Genomic DNA, 27,420 nt, shown 5'->3' on the forward strand with positions numbered 1-27,420 from the left:
TCTAAAGATCGTGTAACTGACACCGGCGGGCACGCCTCGACCTTCTTATTACCTTTCTGGTCGAACGAAAAATTGTTGCGCAAATTAAACGCTTCCTACTTTTCTGCTCCTGCTGCTTGGTTTTGCAGCGAGCTCAAAACCACACAAAATATTAAAATCATAGTTATTGCTGAACATAAAGTTCAGAACATAAATCAAGTTTCGTTTACAATTTTCGTTCACTTCAAATGTTTTAAATTTACATTATAATACAATACAATTAATTGTGTGGAGCATAAATAAATAAATAATGTGTTGGAGGATTGAACATTTCGATAGTTAATTAGTTGATTTTGAGTTTGAAGATTATGATTTTTCGCGTGGAGCGGTTAAACCAAGCGCCTCGGCGTGTTTGCGCGCTTTGAGGCGGAGGTCGGCAATACTAGAGTTCTTGTGCGCCGCCGCCAACGCCGCCAACCCGAGCGGGTATTGCGGATGGCAGATGATACTCGCCGCTGCCGCTGAACCACCGCCTACTGACACAGCCGCAGCAGCATACTGAAAACAAACAAAAATTTTAATTCAATTATTTTTACCTTTATAGTTTTAATAAATATTTACTTGATGAGCAGCCGAAATAAACGCTGAATCGAACGCGGAGAATGGTGTACCGGCTGCGGGTGGAAAAGGTGCCAGGGCCGAGAGGCGGTCATAGGCCGACAGTGCTACCGCACCACTAGGAAGTGAAATTCCTCGCAACGCCGGCATATTCATGTAGGGCACCACCCGACATGGTTCTAAGGGTGTACTGGCCGGCGGGCTGTGATTGTTCAACATCATTCCTGCAAAACATAAAATTTTTCGTATTTAAAAATCTTTGTCGCAGGGTCAGACCAATACGGGGTGTGTTGATGTTCCGGGGCAAGCGCTAAGTGTAATTTAGTGTCCCCCAGAGTGCGCGTCGAGACGCTCTGCCCCTCGCTGCCCTCTCACACCACCCGCTCCTGAATGACTGAGCGGCGTAAAATTGCTCCCGCGGGGAATTATTTGATTTGATTGAAAACTTTTTTCGCCGAGTGGATTTTTTTAAGCGCGCCTCCACTCTCTTACATTACACATATAAACTCGATTATTCGCCGCAGATTTGTTATGCCCGGCGTTTGGAGGGGGCGGCGCTCGACGGCCGCCTCACCCGCCTTCGTGCAGCCGCATGATATATTCATTGCAGTTAAAATTATGAGGGTAGGCGAGCGCCGAGCGGAGCCCGCTCGGTCTAAAGATCATTTCTCTAACAAATTACGTACCGTCTTCTAAATAGTTTAATGCTCTAAGTTGAATTTATGTGCCGCCCGCTAACCATGAACAATGCAACATAACTGCTTCATAGTCGCGGGGTTTAAATTTTAACTACTGTTTAATTAAATTTTATTCGCTGCGATCATATTATACGCTTAACTAGATTTATACGAGTATTGCGCTGTTTTGTGTACCTTTCTGTAGTTGACTCTCGTGTTTTCTACATTTTGCGCGTCGATTTTGGAACCAAACCTGCAACAAAAACAAGAAAATGGAATAAAGTCATTAATCACACTTCACTTCACCCTTGCAGAGATGTAATTGCAGCCACTTTGGGACATTCATTTCTATTTTTCCTTCTCTACGCGTTTCTTTCCAAAATATTATTTAATTCACGGCCGTATTTCACGCGTAATGCGACGATAATATGATAATTGAATTGAATATATGTATTGCCAACCCTATTTCGTAATGTCCGAAATGGTCATTTATTCATTTCTTTATAGCCATTTCCAGTATTCGTGTTGTTTTATTATGATTTGCGCATTTAAGGATCATGAAATATGTGCGTTCATAAAATAAAAATGCCGGCAACCCTCCAGCGATTATTTTTTATCTCCGCGTTCACCCCCGCTTCGTACGCACGCAATTCTTGTTTTCTTTTTTCGTTTCATTTGCGCGTTTCACCCGGCAATAATTTTTAATATCTGCATTATTTACTCCTTGAACTACACCCTCTTGAAATTACCTGTACGCGCGCTTCGCTTAATCCCAGGCGTTGACTAAGTTCTTCGCGCATGAACGCATCCGGATAGTGTGTTTCGTCGAAGAGGCGCTCAAGTTCATTCAGTTGATCCAGGGTGAAATTCGTACGGGAACGTCGTTGCTTTGCTGATTTACTCACGGAAATACTCAACGCCGCCGAGGAATGTCTGGATTTTATTCGGTCGTCGTCAAAGGAATGCTCACCATCGACTGCAACTAAAACATTATCCTTATAAATATTGTCTTTCGTCACTCGTAATCAAATTACGCTAATTGAGTGTGCATGTACAAGTTATTCAAGGGGTACGAGTGGTAATCCGTCGCATTATTAGCGAGACTGGTGGTGTTAAACTTACCTTCCCCTTTTGCAACCCTCTGAAATGATGCTATAATGCCATATGTGCAACTGGACTGTAATTTGTACATTCATAATGAAACAGTTTGCAGGTTTTACCCTTGTGATAGTGGATTTACACGCTTGATATTACTCGCTGGCTTTTCAATTGACTACCAGCACTTTATTCCTTGGGATTCGGCTAGGCTAGACTTGAATTTGTTTGCGTATAAAGCTGTGTGTGTGTGTGGGACGCGCATGTCGTCGCTTAAATTATGCCCCCCTGGATTTAAATCGAATTTACGCGCCGGCGACGACATTTGCATTTGATTACGACGCGCGCGCGAGTCGGGAAGCCGCATTAATTCGATTAAAAACATCCCTGGCTTGCCGGCCGCTGATTTATTGTCTTATTAATATCGGATCGAATATGCATGGATATGTGGTAATCCCATTGGATGTTTAGATTATATCTTGTCTTAGTTTTGGTTATGTGAGAGTTGTTTAACCTAAAAATGTAATTTTTAAAGGTTAGATTTTGTCTGTTTTATGTTTGTGCATATTGTGTTTACTGACAAATGTAAAAATCAACGAAGCACGTTTTGTTGAATAGTCGAATGCAAGTTTCGATTTGCTTATGCTCCGACGGCAGACGTAATAAGATTAAGGCGTCCCTTGTCGCCATGTTTGCATTTGTCGGGCGCGCCGCTATTGTTTGAAACGATAAGTTTGATTTTTAGTTCGTTTGACTTTGCGATCGTCGATTTTATTTACAACTACGTGTTCATACTCAATATTCAAATCAAATCTTTCGAAATCAAATCAAAACGCGTAAAGAGTAGCAGCAAAATTGTGTTTCTTGGCTTAGAAATGTTGATAATAAATGATTCGGTCGTAAAATCACACAAAACAAAACGTTGCCGGGCTGTTGTTTCTTTACGCCGCAATTTGAATACGATTTGCATTCGTTGCGAAACTCGTTGATGCGAAAAAGATGCAAATCTGGAGCGAAACTTTTGTTTATTGCTTAACTTTAACGCGTTAAAAACCGTTTCGCATTCCATGCGCGCGTCACTGCGAAACAATTGTGGGATATTTTCATCATCAGACATTTTTGGAAACTGGGCGATTCCGGGCGAAATTCGGACGCGATACAAATCGATGTTAATTCGATAATGTGCGACGTCATGATTCGTTGCACGATTGCACCGCGTGCTATATCCTCATCCACTGAGACTTTGATCAGAAGCAAACATTTGCACTCGCTGGGGAACGCTTCGGAATTAATTCATTTGCAAGTTAGCGGAATTCAACTCGGTATGTGTGATTTGCTTATATTGATATTAAAACATTTTTTCAACGAACAAAAGTGACATTGTTTTAATGGCGAGTGACGCAGTACGAATATGCTGGCCCGATGCCGATTGTAGAATTGCGGGCGGCAACGCCGCGTTCCAATCAGTGCGGCCGACGCTTTATCGATTACGGCAATTATCGGCGAGTGCTGAACGCCGGCGGTGGGCGGCCGAGAGGCGGCGACGGCGTAATCGAAATCAGCACAAAATTCAACACGTAATCAATACGACAACAAATTGGTACAGTTCTTAATATTCATATCAGCAATAACACTGCTATAAAAGTATAAATATCTCATGTTTCGCTTTCACACCTAATAAGAATAAATGACCAAAAGTACAATGACTTATGCTCTTAAGGAAACATGTCAACAAACTGGAGAAATAACTAAAACACCTACATCAGCAACAAAAAGGTAAATAAATCGTTGTTTCAATAAAGTTTTTACTAAATTCTTATTTAAAGTGCACGGATTTAAGTGAAACTTGTTGGTTTATTTTGGCTGGAGTGGCAGGAAACGCTATTATTTAATATACACAATTCACTTCACTTACGTCCCGACTAATTCGTCCCTCGGGGATGCTTCAATCAATCCGACGCGCGCGGCGGCGCCGAACGAGCAAAGGGATGGGCGCACAACCCTCGCGCCGTTTCGCACGGCAGTTTGTTTTGTCACGGGCGGGACAGGTCCGCGTTTACGTGCAAACCCACGCCATATCAATCAATTACTGCTATTGAATTTGGATTATTTTCATTACTCAACGACTCAGCTCACACTTGACTGCATAATCTACAAAATGAACTTTAAAAACACATTTCTGCATTCGTCTAGTTTTATTTTATTGTAATGAATTGCTTAAAGATTTGACGCTGCTGGTTTTTGTGCGCTTCTAATTTTCTAATTACTTAAAAGAGTTCTTTATCCCTTCTTAATCACGACGCGCACATCTCCCGTGTTAATTAATTACATTTCGTCCGGGGCTCTTCTTAGCGTGGCGTCTTTGCGACAAACTTAGTGAGCAACAACAAGGGGTTAAACCGTCAGCATATACCTGAGCTCACCAGAGAAGGGGCGTGCGTAATTAAGAAAATAATTAAGGTAATTGTTTGTCCCGTGAGGCTTGCTTGGCGCATGTAGCAAAACTCGCGTTTCTTATCTGGCGCCATTATTGATACACTTACTTTGTTCTGCGCTCGGCTATAACTTGCAAATTAACTGTCGTTATGACTGGGAAACTTCAGCAGTGCACCAGCAGTGTTATATAATGTCTACTGCCAAGTTATGGGACATTTAACGCGTGGATTTTAATGGTGCGTGAAATTTTGGCAAAGATATTCATTTGGTTTTGTTATTTAAAACATACTTACATATTTTCTTATCGTTTTCCGTCGCATTGTTTGTGGAATTCTCTTGTTTTTCTGATTCTGCATCGTTTTCCTGTTTGTCTACTTCCGGACATGATTTAGAATCTTCTAGATCAATCGGACTGGAGGAACCTGATCGAAAACTGTTTTTGTTTCGCCTGTTGGAGAGTTTGCCGACGGCGGCGGAGAACTTTTCATGCGTTCAACATCAAACCAAATTTTTCCGTTTTCATGTTTTGGTAAATTTTGGCTGTGCACACTTCCTCCTCCGCTTCCAGCCAAGATTAACGGCTCGAATCTGGTTTGATTCAGGATTAAACTTGAGGTGTAGATTACATTTGCGTGATGATTAAGACTAAGATCTATTCCATGCGAGGTCGTCATTGTTTTTGGCACCACTGGGTCGTTTGATATCAACCAGTTCTTTGCGGCTGGTTTAGTCGCCAATGGTTTATCAACTTTTTCGGAAAGAGTTGAATCAGTTTTGATTTCCGGCAGATTGGTCAATTGAGGTGTGGTGGCGATGGACTCAGATAAATCCTCACTTTTGATAGTGTTTTCCGGAAGATGTCCTGGCGTTTCCGAGAGTATACTTCCTAAACTATTGTTGTTTTCCATGCAGAATGATTTCGACACGAATTGAGTGAGTTTTTCCATGTTTGCACCGAATATCCGAATTTCACTTGGTAGGTTCAATCACAATTGCACTGGGTTAGTTTTATTGCAACGAATTGGTTTGGATATCACTTCCGGTCATTACTGAACCTCGGATGCCGCACGCACTGATTGCTGAGATTGCACAGATGAGGCCCGTCTTTGATGTCTCAATTCGGTCGCACTTCAGCAAACAGCATTTCAGCGGCGATAACGCAATATCAGTATCAGCGACTCACAGTAACTCACGCAACTTACTTTCGATGCGAAACGATAGCGATCCGCGCCAGAGTAGAGAGTTATCTGTGTGTCGAAGTCGCCATGGCTACGGGTAGTTTTTGGTGGTTGTGATTGGTGTAAGGGATGATTTGGCCAACCCTTTATAGGAGCGACGTTGGCGTGCGATTGGTTCGCGTGTTGCGTTGCTGGAATTGGAGGCGTCGCGACGCTGCGCTACCCTCGTCGGGTTTTCTTTCGTTGAGCGGCGCGTCGAGTGAGTGCATAAGGGTGACGCGTCGTGGAGCACATTTTATTTATAGCTGCCAGATAATTCAACAGCTTACTGGAAAGTGGCTAACATTTTTACTACTTTTGCAAGTCGGACGTTTTTTTTTGTTCTTGTGTGCTTTTGGGAAAAGATGCATGTTTTATTATATTGTTCCAATTACATTTCCTCTTTTTTGTTAGGCAGAAGAGAGAAACTAGTTTTATTTTAATTACCAAAGTCAAATTGAAGATTATATTGAAAATTAACTCGCAATATAGTCAAATTATGCATTCTCTAAATTATTAACAATTAGTCTTATTTAGAAGAGGTGAAAATTTAAAAGACATTTGATATATTTTAATTGAAATTATATTAATTTTTTAATTATTCTGTGGATGTATTTTAGTGAGTATTACAATATTTATTTAAGTAAAAACTAAAACATTGTTTTAGTCCTGCATAAAGCAATGAAAACTCTGCGACTATAGGCAACCAACTACACTCCTAATTGAAGTTCACTACATTATTGTAAATCAATACTTCTGTATAAACTACTAAGGGTGTAAGGCATAAGCAATTTAAGGTTTTTCAATATCTTGCAAGAGTAACAGAAACCATTGTGTGTTTGTTTTATGCGTACAAAAAATAGCATAAATTATTTGAAATTTTTCAAAAAAATTAAATTTTCACGGCCATTTTGGGGCACTTTCGGAGGGCTCAGAAGGTCGGAAGGATACTCATCTTACAAAGGAAGTCTTTAGCTATTACAAGACGATGAGATGGCCTAAATTGCTGAATTAGTTCCGGAAATATTGAATACTTTTCATGGCAACTTTTTGAAATAAAAAATAGGCAATTTTTAACGTGAATTTTGGGGCATTTCCAGACGTTTTAACGGGTCGTGATTGTAATCTGCTTATAAAATGTCTTTCTAATTTATAAAAAAACTATTAGGGAATCAAAATTGTTTTGTTAGTACAATTAGAGGGTGTTTTACATGGCAACTTATAGAAATACTCACAAAAAGGAGCACGTGAATGCATTTCTTGAAGGTTTTGAGACTTGGAAATTCCACTAATAAAAAGATACAATAAAAGATCTTGGATAGTATGTAAAGAAAGCAAATAAAAACTGAATTCTGCGTTTATTGTTTTCAACCATACGTTTACATTTATTCACATAACTCATCTATTTATACCAGCATCGTAGATAATGTAAAACGAGCATTAACAAAACGTAGAAATATCTCCATGTTTTACGAAACGAATAAAAACTTCTCAATTGATAACAGTATACGCGTCGACAGTGAACCACAGCGTTTGTTTGTGAATGCATTTACCAGCGGGGGCTCCCGAGCGCTCCCGAAAAATGAATAAAACCAACACATCGAATCAGTTATTATTGACGGCGCTGTTGTGAAAAAATATTGAGCACATCTCGCAAAGATGATAACATTGTGATTTTCCCAACGCTGAAATATTGCTCCTTGTCGTTATCGTCGTTTTCACGTTGTGGCGCAATGAAACGTTGCGTTTTCAATCAGAACAAGTGAAAAACTTACGGCAGCGTAACGCAACTCATACCCGCAATAACAGATATATAATCGATATATAAAATCATGTAGCAAAATATCAAAGTACAACATAGTTTAACAATAGATTATAATATAGACTCTATGTCTAGCGGTAGATATCTCAACGAAGCAATTTTCAAGAAGATGTTTTTTTGCTATAAAGAGTGTGAGCATTTTATTTCGCTTATGGGTAAGGAGCATCTTTTTGGGGTGGGAGCAAACATTATAATATCTTCCTAGCATTAGATAGTTTTCCTTCCTCGCCATCTTCCGTCTTCGCCGGCCATCGTCATTATCATGGTGATACGCTGATCAATCTAAATATTTTTTTGTATTTTTGGCTACACATCTTTTTTTCAGCAATTTGACTAACGTTATAATGTATTTTCTATAGATAGAGTTGTCATTAATGATTAATCTTTGATAAAAGAGTGGACATTTGTTTAAATACACCGTTTTACGTTTCAGTATCAGTTTAGCTCGTTTTTTAAGTCTGTTTGGTTATCGTTTTCAACTAAAGAGCGTTAAATCGTTTCCTAGCAGCGCACAGCGTTGAGACAGCGATACAAATTAAAAATCGCGCCTTGAAAGCTCTCAAGCAAATCGAGAATCGTCTGAATAAAACTTTCTTTTCGAAATCAACTCGATACCACTACAAATACAATAAAAAACAAAACAAGGAATGAATTGCATTTGCATACGTTACATATGGTTGTACATAGTACAATATCATATTTCTATATCAGTTCCTGTTTTTAGTTTCATTTGTTTCATTTTTAAGTACTCTTACGATTTAATGATTCTGCTGGTTTAGTTTCGCCTACGTTTAGGGTATAATTCGACGATTTGCAGTGTTTTATCAGTGTTAGTTTTTTTGTTTTGTTTTATTTTTGGCGGATGCTAAGATTCTACACACGCGCTCGATACGGATTCACACACATGACGTTCTCAAAAATTATTACGTGATGAGAATGTGTTCTGCTTGTTGAGGGCGAAGTGGGTGTGAAGTCAAAATGATAAGTAATCGAGTGTGCGTTATTCGTTTGTTTGCAACAAGTTGTAATAATTGAAGTTGTACGCGACAAACCTATGAACTCCGTCATTTTATAATTTCTCATTGTTTATCATTCCAAATAATAGATTCTTGGTTTATTGTTAATTGTACGTTTAGTCGCATACTAGTCGCAGTGATACGATTAAGAATTAAGTAGAAATCTTTTAGTCATATAGCAATAATGATGAAAAATTCGAAGTTTACATCGTGTCTTCCTCGGTGTCTGTCTGCGTGTGTGTGTGTTGTGTTTATCGTACAGTTTTATTATTACAATTTATCCTCTTAAATATTATATTAAAAATGGTACATGATATAAAATGCAGGAGGGCGGTCACACGTCGTGTGCACTCATCGATCTCTCATCTGCACGTCGCGCACGCAATTCAATGTGTGTCATCATGTTGATTCATTTATACAATATGTGTGTTTCGCAGTTATTCAACATTTGTTCACATTTATCATCATATCTTAATTAAAAAATCGCTTTATAATACAGGTTTTAGGTTCGTACAATGTGGATTAATGATTTAATTCGTTTCGTTTGTTTAAAAGTCTGTTGTTTAAAAATCGCATCTTTACATCACTTGAGTTTTTCAGTTTTTTATTAATGTCTCGAGTCAATATAGTATTTAATACGAGTATATCTACATTGTGTACAAATGTGGCATGAGTTTACGCGCTTGGCATCGTTTTAATTTCAGTTTTATTTTTTTAGTTTTAGTCATTTTTTTACGAATCGTAGTTTATACGCGACGAGTAAGAAAGTGAAAACTTATGCAAACTACGCTAAGAGTTACGTGCGCGAATATTGTTGTTGCTACGCGGTCGTGTGCGGTCGAAGAATCATCTCTTCATTGGAATTGTATGTTTGCTTGAGTTTAGCTCGTCGTTAAACTTTTAATTAGTACGTATTGTATAAAAATGTGCGTGGAACATTCAAATTGGCTCGAACGGAAAGACACGAACGGACATTTTGTACAAAAATCAAGCGTCACATACAAATATATACCGAATGCTTTTCATTTCCCGTTTTTGCTTTTTTTGTTTAAAATTTATTTAATTTACATAATGTGATTTCATCAGTGCGTCGTATAAAAAACCCTCGCGCGCGCGCGTTTTGTTACCGAGTGCATCATTTTATTATCCAAGTGATCCTTGTATTAATTTTAATTATAGTTACGGCTCGCGATTGCATCTTGTTGTGGCTGGTTCATGTTCACCGTGTTACCGTGTTACGTTTAATTATTAGTAGTTTTTTTTTTTTGTTTGTTTGTTTCTTGTTTAGGAAGACGACGACCCTTTTGTTGGTTTTCGTGTGACGCAATGTGTGAGTATACTTTGTTTACTTGGTTTTTTGGTTTTTGTTTAACTTCTGCTCGTTTGGTAACCATCCCGCGCTGCAGTCGGCAACGTCCAACGTCCATCATCACGTGATTATTTATAATCTGACATATTTTATACACTTACTCGTAGTTTATACAGTTTAAGTCGTTTTTTATCATCTCTTTGTGTAACAAAAATATTCGTGAGCAATTGTGGTGTATTCATGTTATATAAGAGAGTGCGCGTGCGCGACGCGCTGAGAGCACCGCAGTAAGTCATGCGACGCATGCGCCGCCCTCCCCGGGAGAGGGTACTTTCATAATATCTTTTTAAAACTTTTTCATTTATTTTTTTGGCTTTTATTCGCCGCGAGACGCGCGCGGATGAATGGCGGCGCGGCCTGAGCAATATAATGTTTGGGCGCCGTCGCCGGCCTTTGGTGGACGGCGGCGGCGTCGTGCGTTTAACAACGGGGGTGTACCGCGCCGTCGTCTCCGCCGCGGCACGCGAGCGCCCTTTTTTATCATAATGTTTTGGATTTGTCTTCCGTATAAAATATTCTGTGCGTCTAAGACGCTTTACATTTTTTCATCTCATTTAAAACGTATTCATCAGCTTATAATCGCAGTGTTATAATCATTTATACAATTTGTTTATCTTCAATATAGTTTTCTCTATGCGGGGCTCCGCATTTAATATTTCGTATTTTACAATTAAATTGTTTTAATTCTCATATATAAAGTTCATTCCCGTGCAATTGCATATCGGCGCATTGCGGCTCCGCGCTCCTCATTTGTTTAAAAGTGTTCATGGTTTAAAAGTTGCGACAATCAAAAACTAAACTTTACAAGGTTGATTTCTCATTTTAAATTCGGTGTTATCAAATGTACATTACCGCGCGGTCGATTCGTTATGTCTAGAAATTGGTTAGCTTACAGAGTTGTTTTTTTTTTATCAAAAACGGAATCAACGCAATCGATAACGTCGTTTGCATCGCATTCGTATGTGCTTCTCTGCATTCAGCAGAAAAACAAACACGCGTGTGTGCAAACCAAAAAGTACGTTTTGCTTACTCTTAGATAATGATTAGGTATGTAAATATGTGTGTTACGCTTCTTTTGACTCTTGCTTATCGCTTACGTGGTTTACAATAACGTGTGTTGCGCACGCGCAGTGTGTGCGAGTGTGTACTCTCAACGTTTGCTTCTTTTGCAGGATTTTACTCTTACTTTACGCTATATAATAGTAGACGCGGTAATATATGTGTTGACATTTTTGTGTTCCGCCATCTTGACAGCGGCGGATGTGTGTGTGCTACGTCTGGTTGTTTTTTTTTTGTTCGAGTTGGTTGGCTTCACAATACATTACTACCCACGAGTACATGGATTAATTCTTTAACTTGCTTTTTGCTTAGAGATTATACGCGAACGTCAAAGTGGTGATATATAGTTGAGCGATACCAATGCCGCTCTCGCCTCCGATGTGCCATTTCCGGTCGTCTCTTCCGGCGCCGTTCTGCCACGTGGCCGCCGCACGGAGCGCTCCCGCATGCGCATGCGTGAGCGCCGATGCGCACGCGCGCTCGCGCCCTCGACGGCGGCGATGCGCTGCTTTGTATCACAGTATACGTTCATTATTTTAGTTACATATTATAATAGTCTATCTAGAGCGGTAATCATTTGTTGTGTGTCTGCTGGTGGTTTCGTATATGAACATACGTTACTATTTAATAGTACTGAGGGTGCGGCGGCTGCGGCTGCGACGACGATGGTGGCGGCGGCGGCGGCGGCGGCAACGCTGGGCGCGTCCCTACTGGACGATGATGTGCGGCGCCGACAGGAGCACCGCCACCGTCGCGATGATGGTGAAGAGCGTGAATATGATGAGGCAAAAGCGGTCCACCACCATCGCGGCAAACTTCCAGTCGCTGATCACCTCCGCCTCCTCGTCCGCCTTCTTCATGCGGTTCGTGATGAACTGGAGCTCGCGCAGAATGTGCTGGAGATCTCGTTGCGTGCCCGACGCCGGCATCGCGGCCTCTTCGATGGTAGTCGGGTGGCGCATGCCGTACGCGCCGCCCAAACTGGTCGTCATCGATGCGTTGTTCCCACCGCCGGACACGTTGCGGAAGTCATCGTCGATGTCCAGCACGTTCGCGAGCAAACTCTTCGAAGAGCGCTCCTTCAGCTCCAGCTCCTTCATCCGGCTGTTCATCATGATCGTCTTGCGCGTGATCTTCTTGCCCGGTCGGCTCATGCCGAGGAACCATGGCAGCCATTGCAGGAACACTGTTTTTATCTACGAAACGAGGAAAATCAATTAGCCTTTGATTTCTGACCTATACCATCCGCTGTGTGCCCTTTCTGGTCAGACGAGCAAAGGGTCCACTGGCGGATAAGATCGTGTGCTGTCCCGAGTTAACTCGAGTATGATTAATACGGTCTCTCACCCATTGCGGCATCTCATGTATGTCCGCTGTTCGATGGTGGTAGTTCAACACGACGACGGTGAGCACCACCGACGATGCCACCATGAACATAATGCAGTTGAAGTAGGTGCCTGCAACACAGCATCATACGTTACCAGCCATACACACACAGCGGCCATCTTGGCACGTGACCTACTACACGAACACAAACACAAAATAACGCCAACAAAGTGCTACGAGAACCAAAAATGCACGCCAGTGATTAGACGAAAAATCATTTCATTCTTTCATCATTCACACTCGACAAACATTCAAAAAGTGCGTTCGCAGCTAAAATTGTGCGCAAACTTGGAGCATTTGGTAGTGCAAATGGCAGCTGTTTTCGCCCAGAGATTTATGGTCAAACTTTCAGCGCATAATTTTAAAACTTGAAACGTTTTGAAGATCGTAAAAATTTTCCAAAAAATATTGCGCCTACCAAACGCGCGTGGAGTTACAAACAACAGAAAACAAACGAGCAAAGAAAAGTGCAGAAAAAACACCAAAGTAACCAAAACTAGTACTTAGAACTAATCGACTACGATGAAGTGAAACGGTGAGAAGTGATTATCACATTCGTGAGCTAAATTGGTACCCTGCTGATAAAAGTAGCTACGTTATTATACTACGGTGCTTAAGCATCGCTCTGGGGCCGAGGTCGGATTTTTACACATTTAAGACTTTAGTTTGGCGTGTCAGAAAAAAACGTACGGATTCGTTAAGCTAGAGTTGTTAAAATTGTGCGTTATCAAAACACTTAAAATATGATACACGTTTATGTTGACGATTAGATTATTAAAAGACAAAACATTACAGTACAGCCGTTTAGGTGCAAAAATTTAATCAGCAGCAAAATCGATTGCCGCTTTAAGTTGATTAGTGTGATTCGAGGGCGAGGGGAGGCTTTGAATGAAAGCTGGGGGCGGCCGAAAGGGTTGAAAGTAAGTGACAGTTATCTAGCACTCTAATCGAACGAAGCAAATTGAGATATGATGAAATTTAATGAGGTTTTCATCGATGACGATTATGATCGAATGGATTACAATGCAATTCAAGCCATCTAGGGTTAGCATCCCACTAGGTTTCAGGTAAAGTTTTTTTCTTTAACACAGGAATTTGTTTAGTTGTTTTGGTTTGATTTAATGCAAGTCGGCATGCAGAAATCCATCGCAATATCGACATGCGTCTGTTTTTAGGGTTCATCATCGGTGGTGGTTATTTATTGAGCGGGTTTAGATGCGATTTTTTATGTTTTGCGGGGTGACGTCGAATCTGTGTTGAACGAATGTCAAAAGCGGACGACATTGACAGACAGAGCGGCTTGAGAGAGCTATTCATTTTGGCTTTTCGCACAGTTTGTACTACGGTGAAGCGACAGTTTTGATAGATCTGTTGATGTAGAGGCAATGAGGAGATGACGTCACTTTCTGACATTCAAGATGGCCGCGAATGCGATTAAGACTCGTGTGGCGAAAGAGTGGAAGAGAGCTGCTGCGGAAAGTTGCCGATTCGATTACGAGCGTTAAGAGGCGCTTAAGAAAGGAAAATAGCCGAAAGAAGAGGTTATTGATGGACGTTCTTTTCGAGGAGGGGATTAACGATGACAGGAGTGAGTTTTTTGGGGGTTTTATACGTTTTTAAGTTATTTAGCATTGATCGCTTTTACCTTTCGCTGTATTGCGTTATTGCATAAGTTTTATCACCTCGAGACCACATTTCCGCCATCTAATTTGAAGCATTGGAAGTGAAGTGAAGTCAATAATTCATGTCAAGAGTCATCTAAGTTTCGAGATCGCAGCGGCGCATTGATTTCGAAACGAAACGGAAGAGATAGACTTTATAGAGAAAACAGAGTTTGGAAGATCATAAAAAAGCAAAGTGTCTCGGCGAACCAAACGAGATGGTCCGACGTGTTTAGTGTGTGAACTTGGTGAGTGCACTAAAGGTGTATTGGTCCCGATTGATGGGCCGGTCTGAATTGCAACGTAAAGAAAAGTCGTATTAAAGATGACGCAGTTGGACAGTCCGCTAAAAGACACATTTGCATTGTTAAATATTCGATTGTTGAGTTTTGATTGCATTCGGTGTGTGGGGTGGTGAGTGTTTGGAGGGCGCTAACCTATCAGCGGCACCGCCTCGGAGGTCTTCGTGATCACGTTCGCCACCAGCAGCGAGAACACGGTCTGCGAGAGCAGGATCGTGACACCTGCGAACAGACAGTGCGTCAACGGGCCGAGGATCTGTGCATATTGGCTACCTCCCATCGGGAATGTCCTAAATGCAAGAGAGACTCAAGACTCATTATTGCTGGCGGAAATGCCGGACTGATTGGATGGACAACCGGATGCTGAACGAGAGAGGATGAGGAGGACGACGGTGTTGTGGTGCCTCACCGCTCGCCAAAGAAACGGTTCCAAGTGGTTCCGAGCATGTCGCTGCGCTCCTTCCACAGTTTCGTGTGTTTGTGACAGCGCACAAAGAAAAAGAAAACTCGCCCGACTCGCATCCGAGAGGCAGGTATAAACCGGATGCGGAATGTAGGCAACCCAAAGGGCATTATGCTTTGATCATGATCAAAAAATGTAAAAATGTAGATATATAACCGAGAGAAAAAACGGGGGTTTCTAACGCAATGTTTCGATAAAAAGCCATTCCATTAAAACGAAACGAAATGAGAAAACGAGATGAGAACTGCACACCGAAATAAAAACAAACCCGGTTTAGAGGTATGCCTACTAACCCGCGAAATGTATGCACGAATAATGCACGCTTGTTTGCGCGCGGCGCGCTTAATGATATACGCTTAATGCAATTTCGAGCTTTTGATGTCGAAAAAGAGTTGCCCACGAAATGCAACACAAACATACACGCACGCACACATCATGAGCAAATATAGAGAGGTCGAGATATATAGAGATCAAAAAACAACACAACACAAGAAAACTCATCGTATATCAACACAAAAACGAGGAAGCGAATCGTCACAGCTCGTTCATCATCATCCTTTTTAAAGTTACGTATAGTATAAATTTAGTAGCGGCAGGCAAATATTTATATATAGAGAGAGTATGTTCAGACAGAGAATAAGAGAGACAAAACGTGTTCATGGCGTGTACCTAACAGAGGGATGGCGTCAGATACTTGGGGCAAGGTTTCTGCCACGAGGTTCAGGAACACGGTCAACGAGAGCAAGATGGTCACTCCTGCAACAGAACACACAGGCTTTTTGAACACATAACGGGAGGAGAGTGCGCGAGCGAGTGAGTGCGTCACAAGAAAACAAAAAAAGCGAAACAACGTTTTCTCCAGTGGCGCCATCTGTGATCCGGGAGGTGCGCGGACTGATTGTGCTGCGTGAGAGGTGGAAACTCTGTTTTGCTTTTACGTGTGGCTCTGCCTGCCCGCCGTATTTCATCACTTTGTATTCTTTTTGCTACTTACCACCGCTGATAGTGTGTCACTAGGTCACTACATTAATATATGTACCATCGTATGTTGCGAGTACGTTTTGGTTTGAGTGTAAATCTGAGAAAAAGGGTTCGCTAATCGTTCAATCATCTAGCATAATTACACAATCAGTGTCAGCATGAAAATTTAAATAAACATATCAATAGATATCAATTGCTTGATTAATATTATCATCATCCAAGCAAGAATCGCGCAAAATTGACAGGCAGGTCACGGGTTCAGATATTAATTACAGCAGGCGATGCTCTACGAACGTCATGTCTCATTCGGTGTGACCAGAAGGCGACTAGCATCTTAAGTCGCTGCAGTCACAATCAATATTCAATATAGAAACGGAATAAACAAACAAACAAAACGTTCATCATGTCATCGCATAAGTTACGAATAGTAAACGTGGATGTATATAATAACTAAGAACACGACAGTGAAACTGTGGACGGCCGCCATTTTTATGGTGGTAAAAATGGCCGACGGGGCAAATCTCGGGTATTCGCTAATCGGACGGTGTTACGATACACTCAACACAACGTCACGCTACATTCGCGCGCCCGTACCTATCAACGGAACTGCATCGGACGTGGTTGGTATCTTTTCAGCTACTAGGTTGAGAAATACAGTCAATGAAAGAAGTATGGTGACACCTGAAAGAAAGCGCACGTTTTGACACTGTATACATGATTATTTGGTTTTCAAGTGGTGTTGATTTCGGTAGTGTCCTCCGTGCGCTAAATTCGTCAGTATGGGAAAACATGTGAATTATGTAAGGTACCACGTGTGGTTTTGGAAAAATGGCACCTACCTAGTGTCAGCTTCTCGCCAGAGTCCGGCGGCAGCGTGAAGCCCAGCAGCGCCATTGAGGAGATGAGCACGCAAGGAACTATCAGATTGAAGAAGTAGTAGAGCGTCCGCCGCCGGATTTGAATTGTGAACGTGACGTCGACGTACGGCTCCGGACAGCACTGGTAGACGATGGTGTTTTTCTTTCCGGGCATGCCTGTAACCATTCAGCACACGTGTCTTTTACAAAAAGTGCAAAATTCACTCATTTAACATCCATCTAAGAATAAACACACGTTGTTTATGTTCCCGACACGTGACCTGGTCAATGGCGGATTGCACTTACCTATGAGGTACCACTCGCCGTTCGTAATAAAGTCGGAGAGATCACCGCCGTCCTCGGAGTTCAGCTGCAGGTCCAGCTGCCGGAAAACTTGTCATGTAATTCTATCCGGAGTGTGCGTGCGCTAAATTGCAGCCTATATGCACAAACACACACACTAGGAAGACGAGAGCGTGCGCGTGCGCGCGTGTTCGATCATCATCTTCAAAAATCAAAAACAAAAACAGCACGAGCATCGCTAGCATGCGACACACGCGAAAAACGAGAACGAAAAATCACAGAAAAACAGACATGCAGATGTCTTTAATAACCCGACAACCCGAAGTGAAGCGCGTGAATCACGCATGCGCGGTAGCGTTAGTCGCTCGAATATTAACGCGACCATTTCTATGCTTGCTCGATGAACGACGTGAGGATGGCGATGTCCGAACCTAAATTAAACTGCCATTAAACTGCACACAACAAGTTCATCATCATGATCATCATAGACTCGATAACTCTAGCTACTGTATCAAAAATAGTAGATACAGAAAAACGAAATGGTAAGCATTAAATCGAAAAGAAAATTCTCAAATTTGCTAACTGTACAGAAAGTGACGACACACACAATATACGAAATGATCGTTTTGTGTATTTTTGGTTGGTTGGACGGTGATGAGACATTTTTGAATATTTTATTTTTGGTGGGAACGGTGTTTTCGTTTTTCTTGCACGCACATCCCTGCCAGAAGCATAATCATCAAGTTCGGCGGATCCCACTGTTAGAAACAGGCACGCCAGTCGATAACAGTGAGATCGCCTGCACGTCGGCTCCATGCAAAATAGCAAATCTATAGCGATACAGTCACATGGTTCCCACAAAAGACGCAGGCGACGCGAGTCTAACATAGGCAACTTTACGCGCTCGCGTACGTTTACATAGCCTCGAATACACGCTATTCACGTCACGATCGAAAATGTTTTCCAGAACGAAAAGTGTGGAAAAAGCGCTCGTGATGTGTGTGGTGACAATTAAGTTGGTGTGAAACTAGGTGGCAAATGGTGGCAGGTCGTGAGCGAAATGCGATTCGTGCATGCACGCTCCCGAAATCGAATTTCGATTGCAGACGAGTTTACGCCTCGTCGCATGTGTAAATCTAAAGCTAACAACATTGACGTTCGCTAATAACACTCGCAGTTGGACATATTTGCATTGCCATTAACTGGACACATCAAGCCGAGCATAGCGCAGTTCAACAATGAGGTTATCTCTATGTCAGAAATGCGTCCAATTAATGTGCACTAAGTGTGTGTAACGTTCGGCTAATTCGGTTGAGATATTTAAGTGTGGCTAAAATGCATTTTAATTAAGTGTAGACGCGTTGGTGTATTGTTTTTTGCACACACACATAGAACAATATATATATAGATAAATCTACCACATCTTAATAGCTTGTATACCTGGTTGCCGTCATACGTCCAGCTACCGAACTTCATGTCACAGTGTTGGTCATCAAAGGGGAACCACGTAATGTCTATCTTGCATGTGCTCTTGAAGATACCCGGAGGGACGTACAAGCAGCTGCCGTTATGTTTGACCACAACGTTTGTTTGGAATGTCCCGTCGAAACCCTCATCAGCACTTCATATCAACAACACACAATTCGTTAAGTCAAAAACGGGCGCTGAAAACTCACACCAGCTGGCATTTTTTTTTTGTTTTTTTTTTGGCTTAGAAGCAATGATTTCCGTTTCTTTTTGAATTGAAAATTCTGGTGTGTTAATTTTGCGGAAAAAAGCGTTGTCTACACAAAGAGAAAGAGAGTGTGTCGCGCGCGGGGCTTGTTTCTTGCCTGGCAAAAATCTGTTTCTGTTTCAAATTGGCATATCATGCAACAATCATCCACCGACTGCATCGCAACGCATCTCAACACTGACATCTCGCACGTACAACAGGTAAAACAGCTAAAGGCATCCGTTGTTTTTCTCTTGCTCGGTCTAGTGATATCAAGTCAGAGTGTTCCAGTCAGTTGGCGTACAAAAATTGGCGTGTCACAAAAAGTCACATGCTCCAAACACAAAAATTGAGAGAAAAAATCAACACGTCTCGTCACGTCCGGTTTTCAGTGAGTCACGAAGTGGGGGGCACGGTTGCAGTGACCACGGCTATATATAGATATATGAAATCGTGTCGGGAGCACAAAATGGCCGCTCCCTTGTTGAAAACTATCGCAATCAAGATGCAGATAGACAGATCAAGAGAAAGTGATGAAAATTAATCGAAACAAATCAAAGAAAAACAAAAAAACTGGTGACAGCAGCAACAACGCGTCGTCAATCGGTTGTCTTTTAACCGCAAAGGAATATGCCAAGCAGTGTGATTGCCTGTCAAATCCTTACGTCAGTTTTACGCGCGTGGTGTCATTTAGCCAGCCGCCGACCGCGGCGCTGCGTTGATTTTAAGCTTGATTTGGTTTTAATCGGGCGGCGTGAACGCCTTTAAAGCGTTTAGCATCACCCGCCACCCGGGGAGCATGGGGGGCGTGGTTCGATATTTAGTTATTAATTAGTTTAGAAGCTATAGATAGCGTGCTTTTTAGTTACCTTCGTTTAGTTTAGTGAGCGTCTTTAGAGCGAGCGGTCTCGATTTAGTGGGTTTTTCTGTGCTGTTACATTGAGAGATTTCAGGGACGTTCCGGCCCAACAGGAGTCGAAGTTTCAAACTGCTACCAGCCGCACGAAAATGAAAACAAATAGAGGCATATTGATTTGGTTGGTTTCTTTTTTTGGTTTTCTGAATTTCAGGTTATGTGTGGATGTCAGACATGCAAAATGTGTAAACTATTGCACATATTAAGCGCCATCAAAGTTTCCTTTGAGCTAGGGTTGTGTGCTTGGTTTGTTTGCATGTATCGTGTGTCAATGTTTAAACTGTGAGTTTGACTTTGTAGGCGGATTTCGAGGTTAGAGGATTAATGATCCTAAAAATGGATGACCACGCCATCTGGTGGCGGGCAGCCATTGAAAGTAATCCAATGGCCGCCCTGTGTTTTATATTTAACTTGCGAGATATTAATAGATGAAAACAAGCTTTTGGTGTTCGATATATAAATAGCGAGCAGAGATTATGGTGAGGTGGTCCGTTCGCAGAAAAAGAGTTTGAAAGAGGTGGTCAATTGGTGAGAATTGGCAGAGAGAGACAGAGTGCGCATTATACGGTATCCGGTATCAGTCCGGCGTTCGACTCCGGAGGGTCGGAAGTAGCTGTGGCCCACAGCAACGGCTAGCTGTCTGTGTACTTCCCACCCAACATATTCGCAACATACACACAGTTCATCATCATCATCATCATTATCATCATCATCATCATCACTTTAAAGAGACCAAGTTGTACATTCCTATTTGTGTCATGGTCCGACTTATACATAACCTCTTCTAACCTCTAATAAAGGGGGTTGAAATAAAGTGTTTGATTTGAAGAGAAGAGTTTCGGACAATCACACAGGTAAAAACGTAGAACAAGTACAAAACACTATTAGTAAGACACAAAAAAGGTGGGTGAGAGTCGAAATGAAGGTGGACATCGAAACACAAAGATGTAAACGTAGCTAACGTAACGTAACAGAGAAAAAACAACGTGTAACATTTTTTGCAACACTTATACAATTGGGCTTTCCTTTTTTGCGGTCGGTTTTAACCCCGGTCGCCTCGAGTCACTGTAACAATACGCTCGTGACCGAAACCGTTTTAATTAAACACACGACGGCCCTACCCCCAGACGCATAATCGTTATCTACTCTCGTTTTTCTTATCGATTAGCGCGAACGCGAGCGTCTATCGGGGCGTCCGCTTCGCACTTGGTTCTTGGTCCTTTATCCTTCATCCTTCACTCCTGACTCAAGCACCGTACCTCAAGAGCCAAGAGAGTAGATCGGGAGTCCGAGCCGGTCCGTTGATCGCCAATACGCGATCATCATTTAACGCAAATGGTGTTGACGTGCTCTTCCCGTCCGCCATTTTGACGCGCGAGACGTACGTCTCCGTGTGTATGCGTGTGTTGTTTTAATGAGTGCTTTTCACACATCACACACGCGTGAGGATAATTGCGCGCGGCGAACGGAAAGGACGATTGTTTCGAATATGTAAATAAACGTAAGTGGCGCTGCTGTCCCCCGACGCGCGGCCATCTTGCGCGAGCCGAGGCAGCGCTAATTGTTATTTACAGTGACCCTTTCAAACAAACGCTGGCTGAATCATCGTCGCCTTGTTTCGCGCTTTTCTTTTAATGAGCATGGGAAGACATGCACGACACGTGACACATTACCAACCGGGCAAGGAAAAGTGCGAAACAAGGCGGCATTGATTCGTTTCATTGAGTGAAATTTTGTTTAATTTTGTAGGCGTTCTGTTGGCGAAGTAGTTCGAATGTGATCCAAGTGATCAAAGATAGATATAGAGAGACAATAGCGCAAAACAAACATCAACCAAAGGCATTCGTACAGTAAAAATATTAGTAGTGAAATCTAAGGCATGCAGATAATCAAATTCATAGAGAGCGAGAGATTGATGAGAGACAAAATGGCGGCGTTGAGTGGTCGGGTGTGTATTAGCGTGTGTGTGCGGTGTGTTGCCTAGGCTAAGGTGTCAACGGTTAGGGCTGGGTAAGCAATGAGATCATGTACACATGTGGGGACACAAATTCGGGGGAATCACATGTACACACACACACATCGTATTCCACATTGATACCATATACAGGGTCATGACACAATGGGGCTGAGGGTAATTACACGGCTTTGGAGAAAGTTTCAGAGAAATATACACAGATCTAGAGTGTTGGGGGAGAGAAAAGAGACCAGAAACACACACAGAATCGTAAGAGTTAAGTGAGATAGAGTAGAGTAAAAAGAGGCATGGCACTACACTTGTTACCTGTTGTACATGAGCACGTCCGGCTTCCAGAGCTTGTTCGGAGTTATGCGTAAATCCTTGACCCCCCCGTACTCCGTCTCGTTCCAGCGCAGATTGTAGTCGTTCCATTCCTGCGAAAACGGGCGCGCAACGAACGGGCCGCCGCCGTCGACAACGGCATCGATTAGTGTTTTTTGCGGCGCGCGCCCGCCGCCGCCACCGCCGCCGTCGTGTACGTCGTGTGGAGCGGCGGGCGGGCGAGGTGCGTGCGAGCGAGTGAACCAGCGAGCGTGGCGTGTGTAATTGAATCGGGCGCATGAATCGCAAACGCGTGATTCGTGCGCGCGGTCCAGGTGGATGTTGTGAATGTGACTTATTAATTACCAACTGTCCCACTAACGAAATTCTACAACTTATACACCATCATAACCTATACTACATCAATGTATGCAACCAAATTTACATTTTTATGTCGTACAAGTTGCAGAATTTACTTATGCAAGGATTATTTACATCAATTTACAACAGATAACAAACAAACAAGCAACTACTGCGAACGCTGGGTGCCAACTTCAGGATAGTCACAATTAACGTACGTCCTGCGCGTTTGACACGCCGTGATAACATCGAAACTTTGATTTTGAGTTTTTATGCGCGCGTTTTTTTTGCTCGTTCGTCTGGCGTGTGACCGTCACCAGTTTGTTGTCACCGCCTCACGACGCAGCTATAACTTTCGGTCGTAAAATTCAGGCAACTTTGCGTCGCCGACATAAAGCGCACAAGTTTGGTTCGGCTCGTAAAATCGACGGGCGAATCTCCATGGCTATCTGCGGCGGACATTATGCGGTCTGCAGCAGCTTGCGCGTGGTGCACGCCCGCAAATTTGGAAAAGTTTCACGATGCGGCGTTTTTGCCACGCCAGGGCGCACGTTAAGTGTCACGGGTTGCGGACTTTTCGACTATTAGCATTCACATTTTGGAAGCATGCACACACGGTATAGGTGATATAGATAGACGGGGATAAACCAGAGGGGGTCGATACTTTTAATAATATTCATTTAACGATCGATGCTTTTTTTAGTGTGGCCATTTTACAAGTATGTTACACTTTATGCTTCGTTTTTGTTAGGTCAAACTCAGAAACAAACGAAAAATAAACTAGAAAATAATAAATTCGAAGAAAATCCAAAGTTAATAAGTTAATTACGGCAAGAAACATCGAATGTTGTAGAAATCAGGCAAGAAAACGTGCGAGAAAATTTTAATTTCAGACGCCAGGGTCAAATCAAAGTGTCGAAACTACTTGAAACGAAAAGCTTCGAAATCAAAACGAAGAAAAGTTCATATTATGAAAGCTTATAGTTAATGTAATCAGTTTAGAGAGTCGTACACACACGGCAGTCTTGAAACAGTCGAAACACTACAAATGGCAAAACATAATTCAACCAATAAATCAACGAATCGTAAACTAATCAACAAAAATGATAGACTTCATCAGCGCGGCTTTATTTCGAACGCCAAGTTAATAACCAAGAGAGAAGCTCGTCTATTGTTCAGTGAAGAATGCCGCACGCACCGCACTGGTGCGGAATGCACGTAATTACGCTGATAAAAGTACCGCGGCGTCTCGGCAATTTGCAAAAAGCCAAATTCCCACGTCTGCACGTCGCTGTATCATTGTCGGAATGTGAGCGTGTTGTCTTTTGTAGTATTTGTACCAAAAACGTTAATAAGCTACGCAAGACTACTTTAATTAAATGCGTTGTTGTTATATTTACAAATGTGTCTAGCCTACAAAGATAAAATAATCTAATTTGGGTAATAGTAATAGTAACAATCTGCCGGTTCCAAGACCAATGCTAGAACCAGCATAACATTCCAACTGGGGTTTGAGGTTAAGTCAAAACTACTCGGTAGTCATTTTTACTCAATCGGGGGTTGAAAGTTGATATACGAGTAGTAGAGTTGATATCTGCCGTGTGTGTTTATAAATGTTTTAAATTTATTTAGAATTGGTTTTCACTTACCAAAGAAAGCCAAATATTTGTTATTAGGAGTTGATTCTTCTCGTCCTATGTGGTTGGTGAGAACACGAAAAAAGGGAAACACATCGGTTGTTAGTCACATGACAGACCGCATGCAAACGGAGAGAGAGTGAGATAGAAAGAGAGACAGAGAGAGAAATAGACGGCCGAGGCGATGCTGCCCCCGGCGTGCCGCCCCACAACCGCCAGCGCGCCCGAAAGCTTCATCTCGTTTTCGTTTAATATCTCATCTGTGAGTGCATGAACAATGAAACGCATCGACGCAGAGGGGGGCGGCGGGTGTGTGTGCGCGCTCTCGGCCGCCCGCTTCGGGAGCTATACGTCCATAGCCACACAGTATTGCTGCGAGGCATGACACTATATGCATGATGCGCGCCCACGCAAATAGTGTCCTTGCCGCCCATCGAATATTTATATATATATATTTATATATTGAGTGTGTGATCATAACAATGCGAAGAGGCTGATATGCTGCCTGTGGTGGCTCACGAGCGGGCTCACTTACCAAATTCAACCACGCGTTTGTCGTGAGAATCTGATTCTTTTCGTCCTAGACAGGGGGAAAACACGTCTTAAGAAAATATTCGTGACATTGCATTCAATACCCGATGGTGAGTTTCCCTCCTTACACACTCTCATAACCTAAATTCTGGTACATATAGTTTATCATAGGCGGCCATTTTGAAAACAATCCTAACCAATAAAAGTTTTATATAGATGAGGGGGGTTATTAAGAATTGTTTTCATTTTGAGGTTAGAAAAAGCAAGCAAGCACTAACCACATCTATGATCTGCTGCAGCGTTAGGCCGAACTTCACTTCCAGCGGTTCCGACTCGTTGGCGACGGGCCGCTCCAAGACGTTGTACGGACCGAGCAGGTTGTTGAGCAGCCGCTTTTCGTGCGGCCCTTGCAGCGTTCCTGCAACATAACCAAATTTTTTAAAACCTTTTGTAATTGTTCAGGGCCCAATTACAGATTGATCGCGCCTGAGTAAATTGTTTAATCATTTAATGAACACCTTGGAGAGCGATTAATTCATTTCGTGCGCAGCGTGGTAATGTCGAAGGCGTTGCGGACAAAGAATATTTCGTGTTTAACGTAATGCGATCCCGCGGGACGCGTGCCGACGATGGAATTCTGGGACACTGGCCGCCGGCGGGCATGGGATATCTAAGGAAAGCTTCTTGGCCCTCGGGGGACTTGCGAGGAAGACACGGATGTGAAATAGTGTGGAATAACGCCGGTGGATTTGCCGATTTAGGTCAGTTAATATCATATACAAACATTTGTTGGCCCGAAACGAAGAACTGTGTGGCGAGAACCAACTTCGACGGTTAATCGACAAGGGAATACCTAGCAACCAGATATTTACAATCGAACATTTGATTTAGCAAAATTTTTGCTTAAATTTTATTTAGATTTAAATATTTCATATTAATTTTCAATGAAAATGTTTCTTTTGTCCTGCGGATGAATGAAAACAAATTTAAAAATCAATTTTGTTGCATTTAGGTCAAATAAACCATTGAATAAAAACTGATAATGAAAATAATATCAAAGTCATGTTTTTAATCTGTAAAATTCTACGTGATATCATGTTACAATTGCAATAATTAATTATTTACTGTATTATTTGCGTTCTACAGTTGTGGATTTTGTGCATTATGCAATGTTGCCAATTTTATCCAAGCCGTGGTCATAGGTTATGTTATTGCAACGTCGTATCGTAACATATACTACCAAATTGACGCAAAGCACGCGAACAAAATGGGTTGCCTATATTTCTACTAAAGCCACCTTGTGACATAATAAAACAACATGTTTACTATCTTGATTCAAAAGTATCATTTCCGTCGCCACATTTTCCATTGTTCACTAATATAAATACTCAGATATCAAACAAAATTAATTAACAGAATCACAATCATCACAATGCAATGTAAAATGTGATTCTGAAGGCAAAAGTTTTAGTATAAAACTAATTTAAATTAAATTTACGTGATGAAACTCGCTCTAACACAAACTGTAAAGTAATCTAACTCATAGTTTTCAATGTTTGATTGAATTCCCAAGCAAAATAAATAGTTGAAAGTGGTTTTAAAGCGTTTGATTTGTTTGTAGTTATGTGCAGATCGAGTCGGATAAACATGAGGGCGTTGCAGCGAGGTGCTAAAGACGTTAATTCGTGATGGAGTGGTGCATTAAAAATGAAGAGGCCAGCACTCCATCGCCGCGCGGATTATACATAATTATGAGCACACCGGGCGCGGTGCAATTTCCAGCGCGGGCCAGCGCCGGCATGTATGATTAGTGAGCTTAATTGGAAAATATGGCCGAGCGTCGCCGCATCGCCGGCAAGCGCCTTGTTAAAAAGTGTCGGAAAACATGCGAAACACTTTCATCAATTCCCCAGCACGCGCAGAGTCACCGCTAGTCGTGTTCTGCGTCGAGGGGCGGCCGAAAACCATTAAATTAGATTTTTATTTTTGTGCGCGGCAAAATAGGATTTGAAATAATTGCATTAATTGATTGGTTGTCTGAGGGGGTGGTTTTTGTGATTTACGAGGTTGACTCGGGGATTTGATGACAGGCGGTTGAAAATCTAGGCGATTCAATGTAAACAACACATTGACCTAATTTCCGCACGGCGGGCCGCGCGACACACCACCGCCGCCACGCTAGAGGGTGGCCACCCTCTCACTGGCCAGATTAATGTACGCATTAACACCGACTGTGCGCGCATGCAGCATGAATTTTAAATTTTTGAATTTTTGGGTGTTGCAGACTGTTTTTTTGGGTGTGTGAGTGTATGGTATACCTGGGGGCATGACGACGAGGAGGAAGGCAGTGGCCAGAAGCGCCAGCGGTCGCTCGCAGCACGGCAGCATCCTAGCGCCTGGTCGGTCCTGGTCCTGGACGACGACAGCGGTGGCTCATGTCTGTCCCCCGGATTTGGCCGTCATGCCAGAGCGCGCCGCCGACGGAGTCGCTCGCACGCCCGCACGCCCACCTCGACTACGACTCCTTGGTGGTGATGGCGGCGTCGCGCGCGCGTTCGGCGTCGTCTCGTCGTCGCCACTAGCTCAGCGCCGCGGGCCGCACTCGCGAGGATGCACTGCCCATGATTCACCAGCAATGACCATCAGCGGGATGTGTCGGCGAGAGTGTTCCAAGTCGGGCGCAGCTCGCGCGCTCCCTTCGACGACTGACGGCCGACGCGCCAGCACAGATCGCTCTTCGCGC

The 27,420-nt window shown here is 42.6% G+C and overlaps 2 protein-coding genes across 7 annotated transcripts; both read right to left on the reverse strand.

Moving 5' to 3' along the window:
• Nucleotides 1-302: 302 nt before the first annotated feature.
• Nucleotides 303-5,988, reverse strand: LOC135797287 (retinal homeobox protein Rx-B-like). The gene is made up of 6 exons (XM_065309559.1): nt 5,280-5,988; nt 5,099-5,247; nt 2,024-2,256; nt 1,470-1,527; nt 601-821; nt 303-537 (listed from the first exon to the last, which is right to left on the reverse strand). Exons 1-6 carry the CDS (start codon nt 5,750-5,752, stop codon nt 346-348), a joined length of 1,326 nt encoding a protein of 441 aa, XP_065165631.1. The 5' UTR covers nt 5,753-5,988; the 3' UTR covers nt 303-345.
• A 1,373-nt stretch (nt 5,989-7,361) lies between these two features.
• Nucleotides 7,362-27,384, reverse strand: nAChRalpha6 (nicotinic acetylcholine receptor alpha6). 6 transcript variants are annotated; one of them, XM_065309020.1, is made up of 11 exons: nt 26,996-27,384; nt 24,956-25,095; nt 24,682-24,726; nt 22,153-22,262; nt 18,682-18,862; nt 17,245-17,320; nt 16,921-17,115; nt 16,676-16,762; nt 15,770-15,856; nt 12,636-12,745; nt 7,362-12,484 (listed from the first exon to the last, which is right to left on the reverse strand). In XM_065309020.1, exons 1-11 carry the CDS (start codon nt 27,063-27,065, stop codon nt 11,996-11,998), a joined length of 1,590 nt encoding a protein of 529 aa, XP_065165092.1. In that variant the 5' UTR covers nt 27,066-27,384; the 3' UTR covers nt 7,362-11,995. The 6 variants fall into 6 exon arrangements, with proteins under 6 accessions (XP_065165092.1, XP_065165091.1, XP_065165087.1 ...); XM_065309019.1 differs by lacking the exon at nt 16,676-16,762 and adding an exon at nt 24,159-24,203; XM_065309015.1 differs by lacking the exons at nt 16,676-16,762; nt 24,682-24,726 and adding an exon at nt 24,159-24,203.
• Between the last annotated feature and the right edge of the window lie 36 nt (nt 27,385-27,420).

The sequence above is a fragment of the Atheta coriaria genome, unplaced genomic scaffold (genome assembly GCF_025399875.1).
Source record: "Atheta coriaria isolate IRGN ID8LTWV9N9 unplaced genomic scaffold, Caltech_Dcor_3.1 hic_scaffold_8_pilon, whole genome shotgun sequence".
Classification (NCBI taxonomy): Eukaryota; Metazoa; Arthropoda; class Insecta; order Coleoptera; family Staphylinidae; genus Dalotia; species Dalotia coriaria.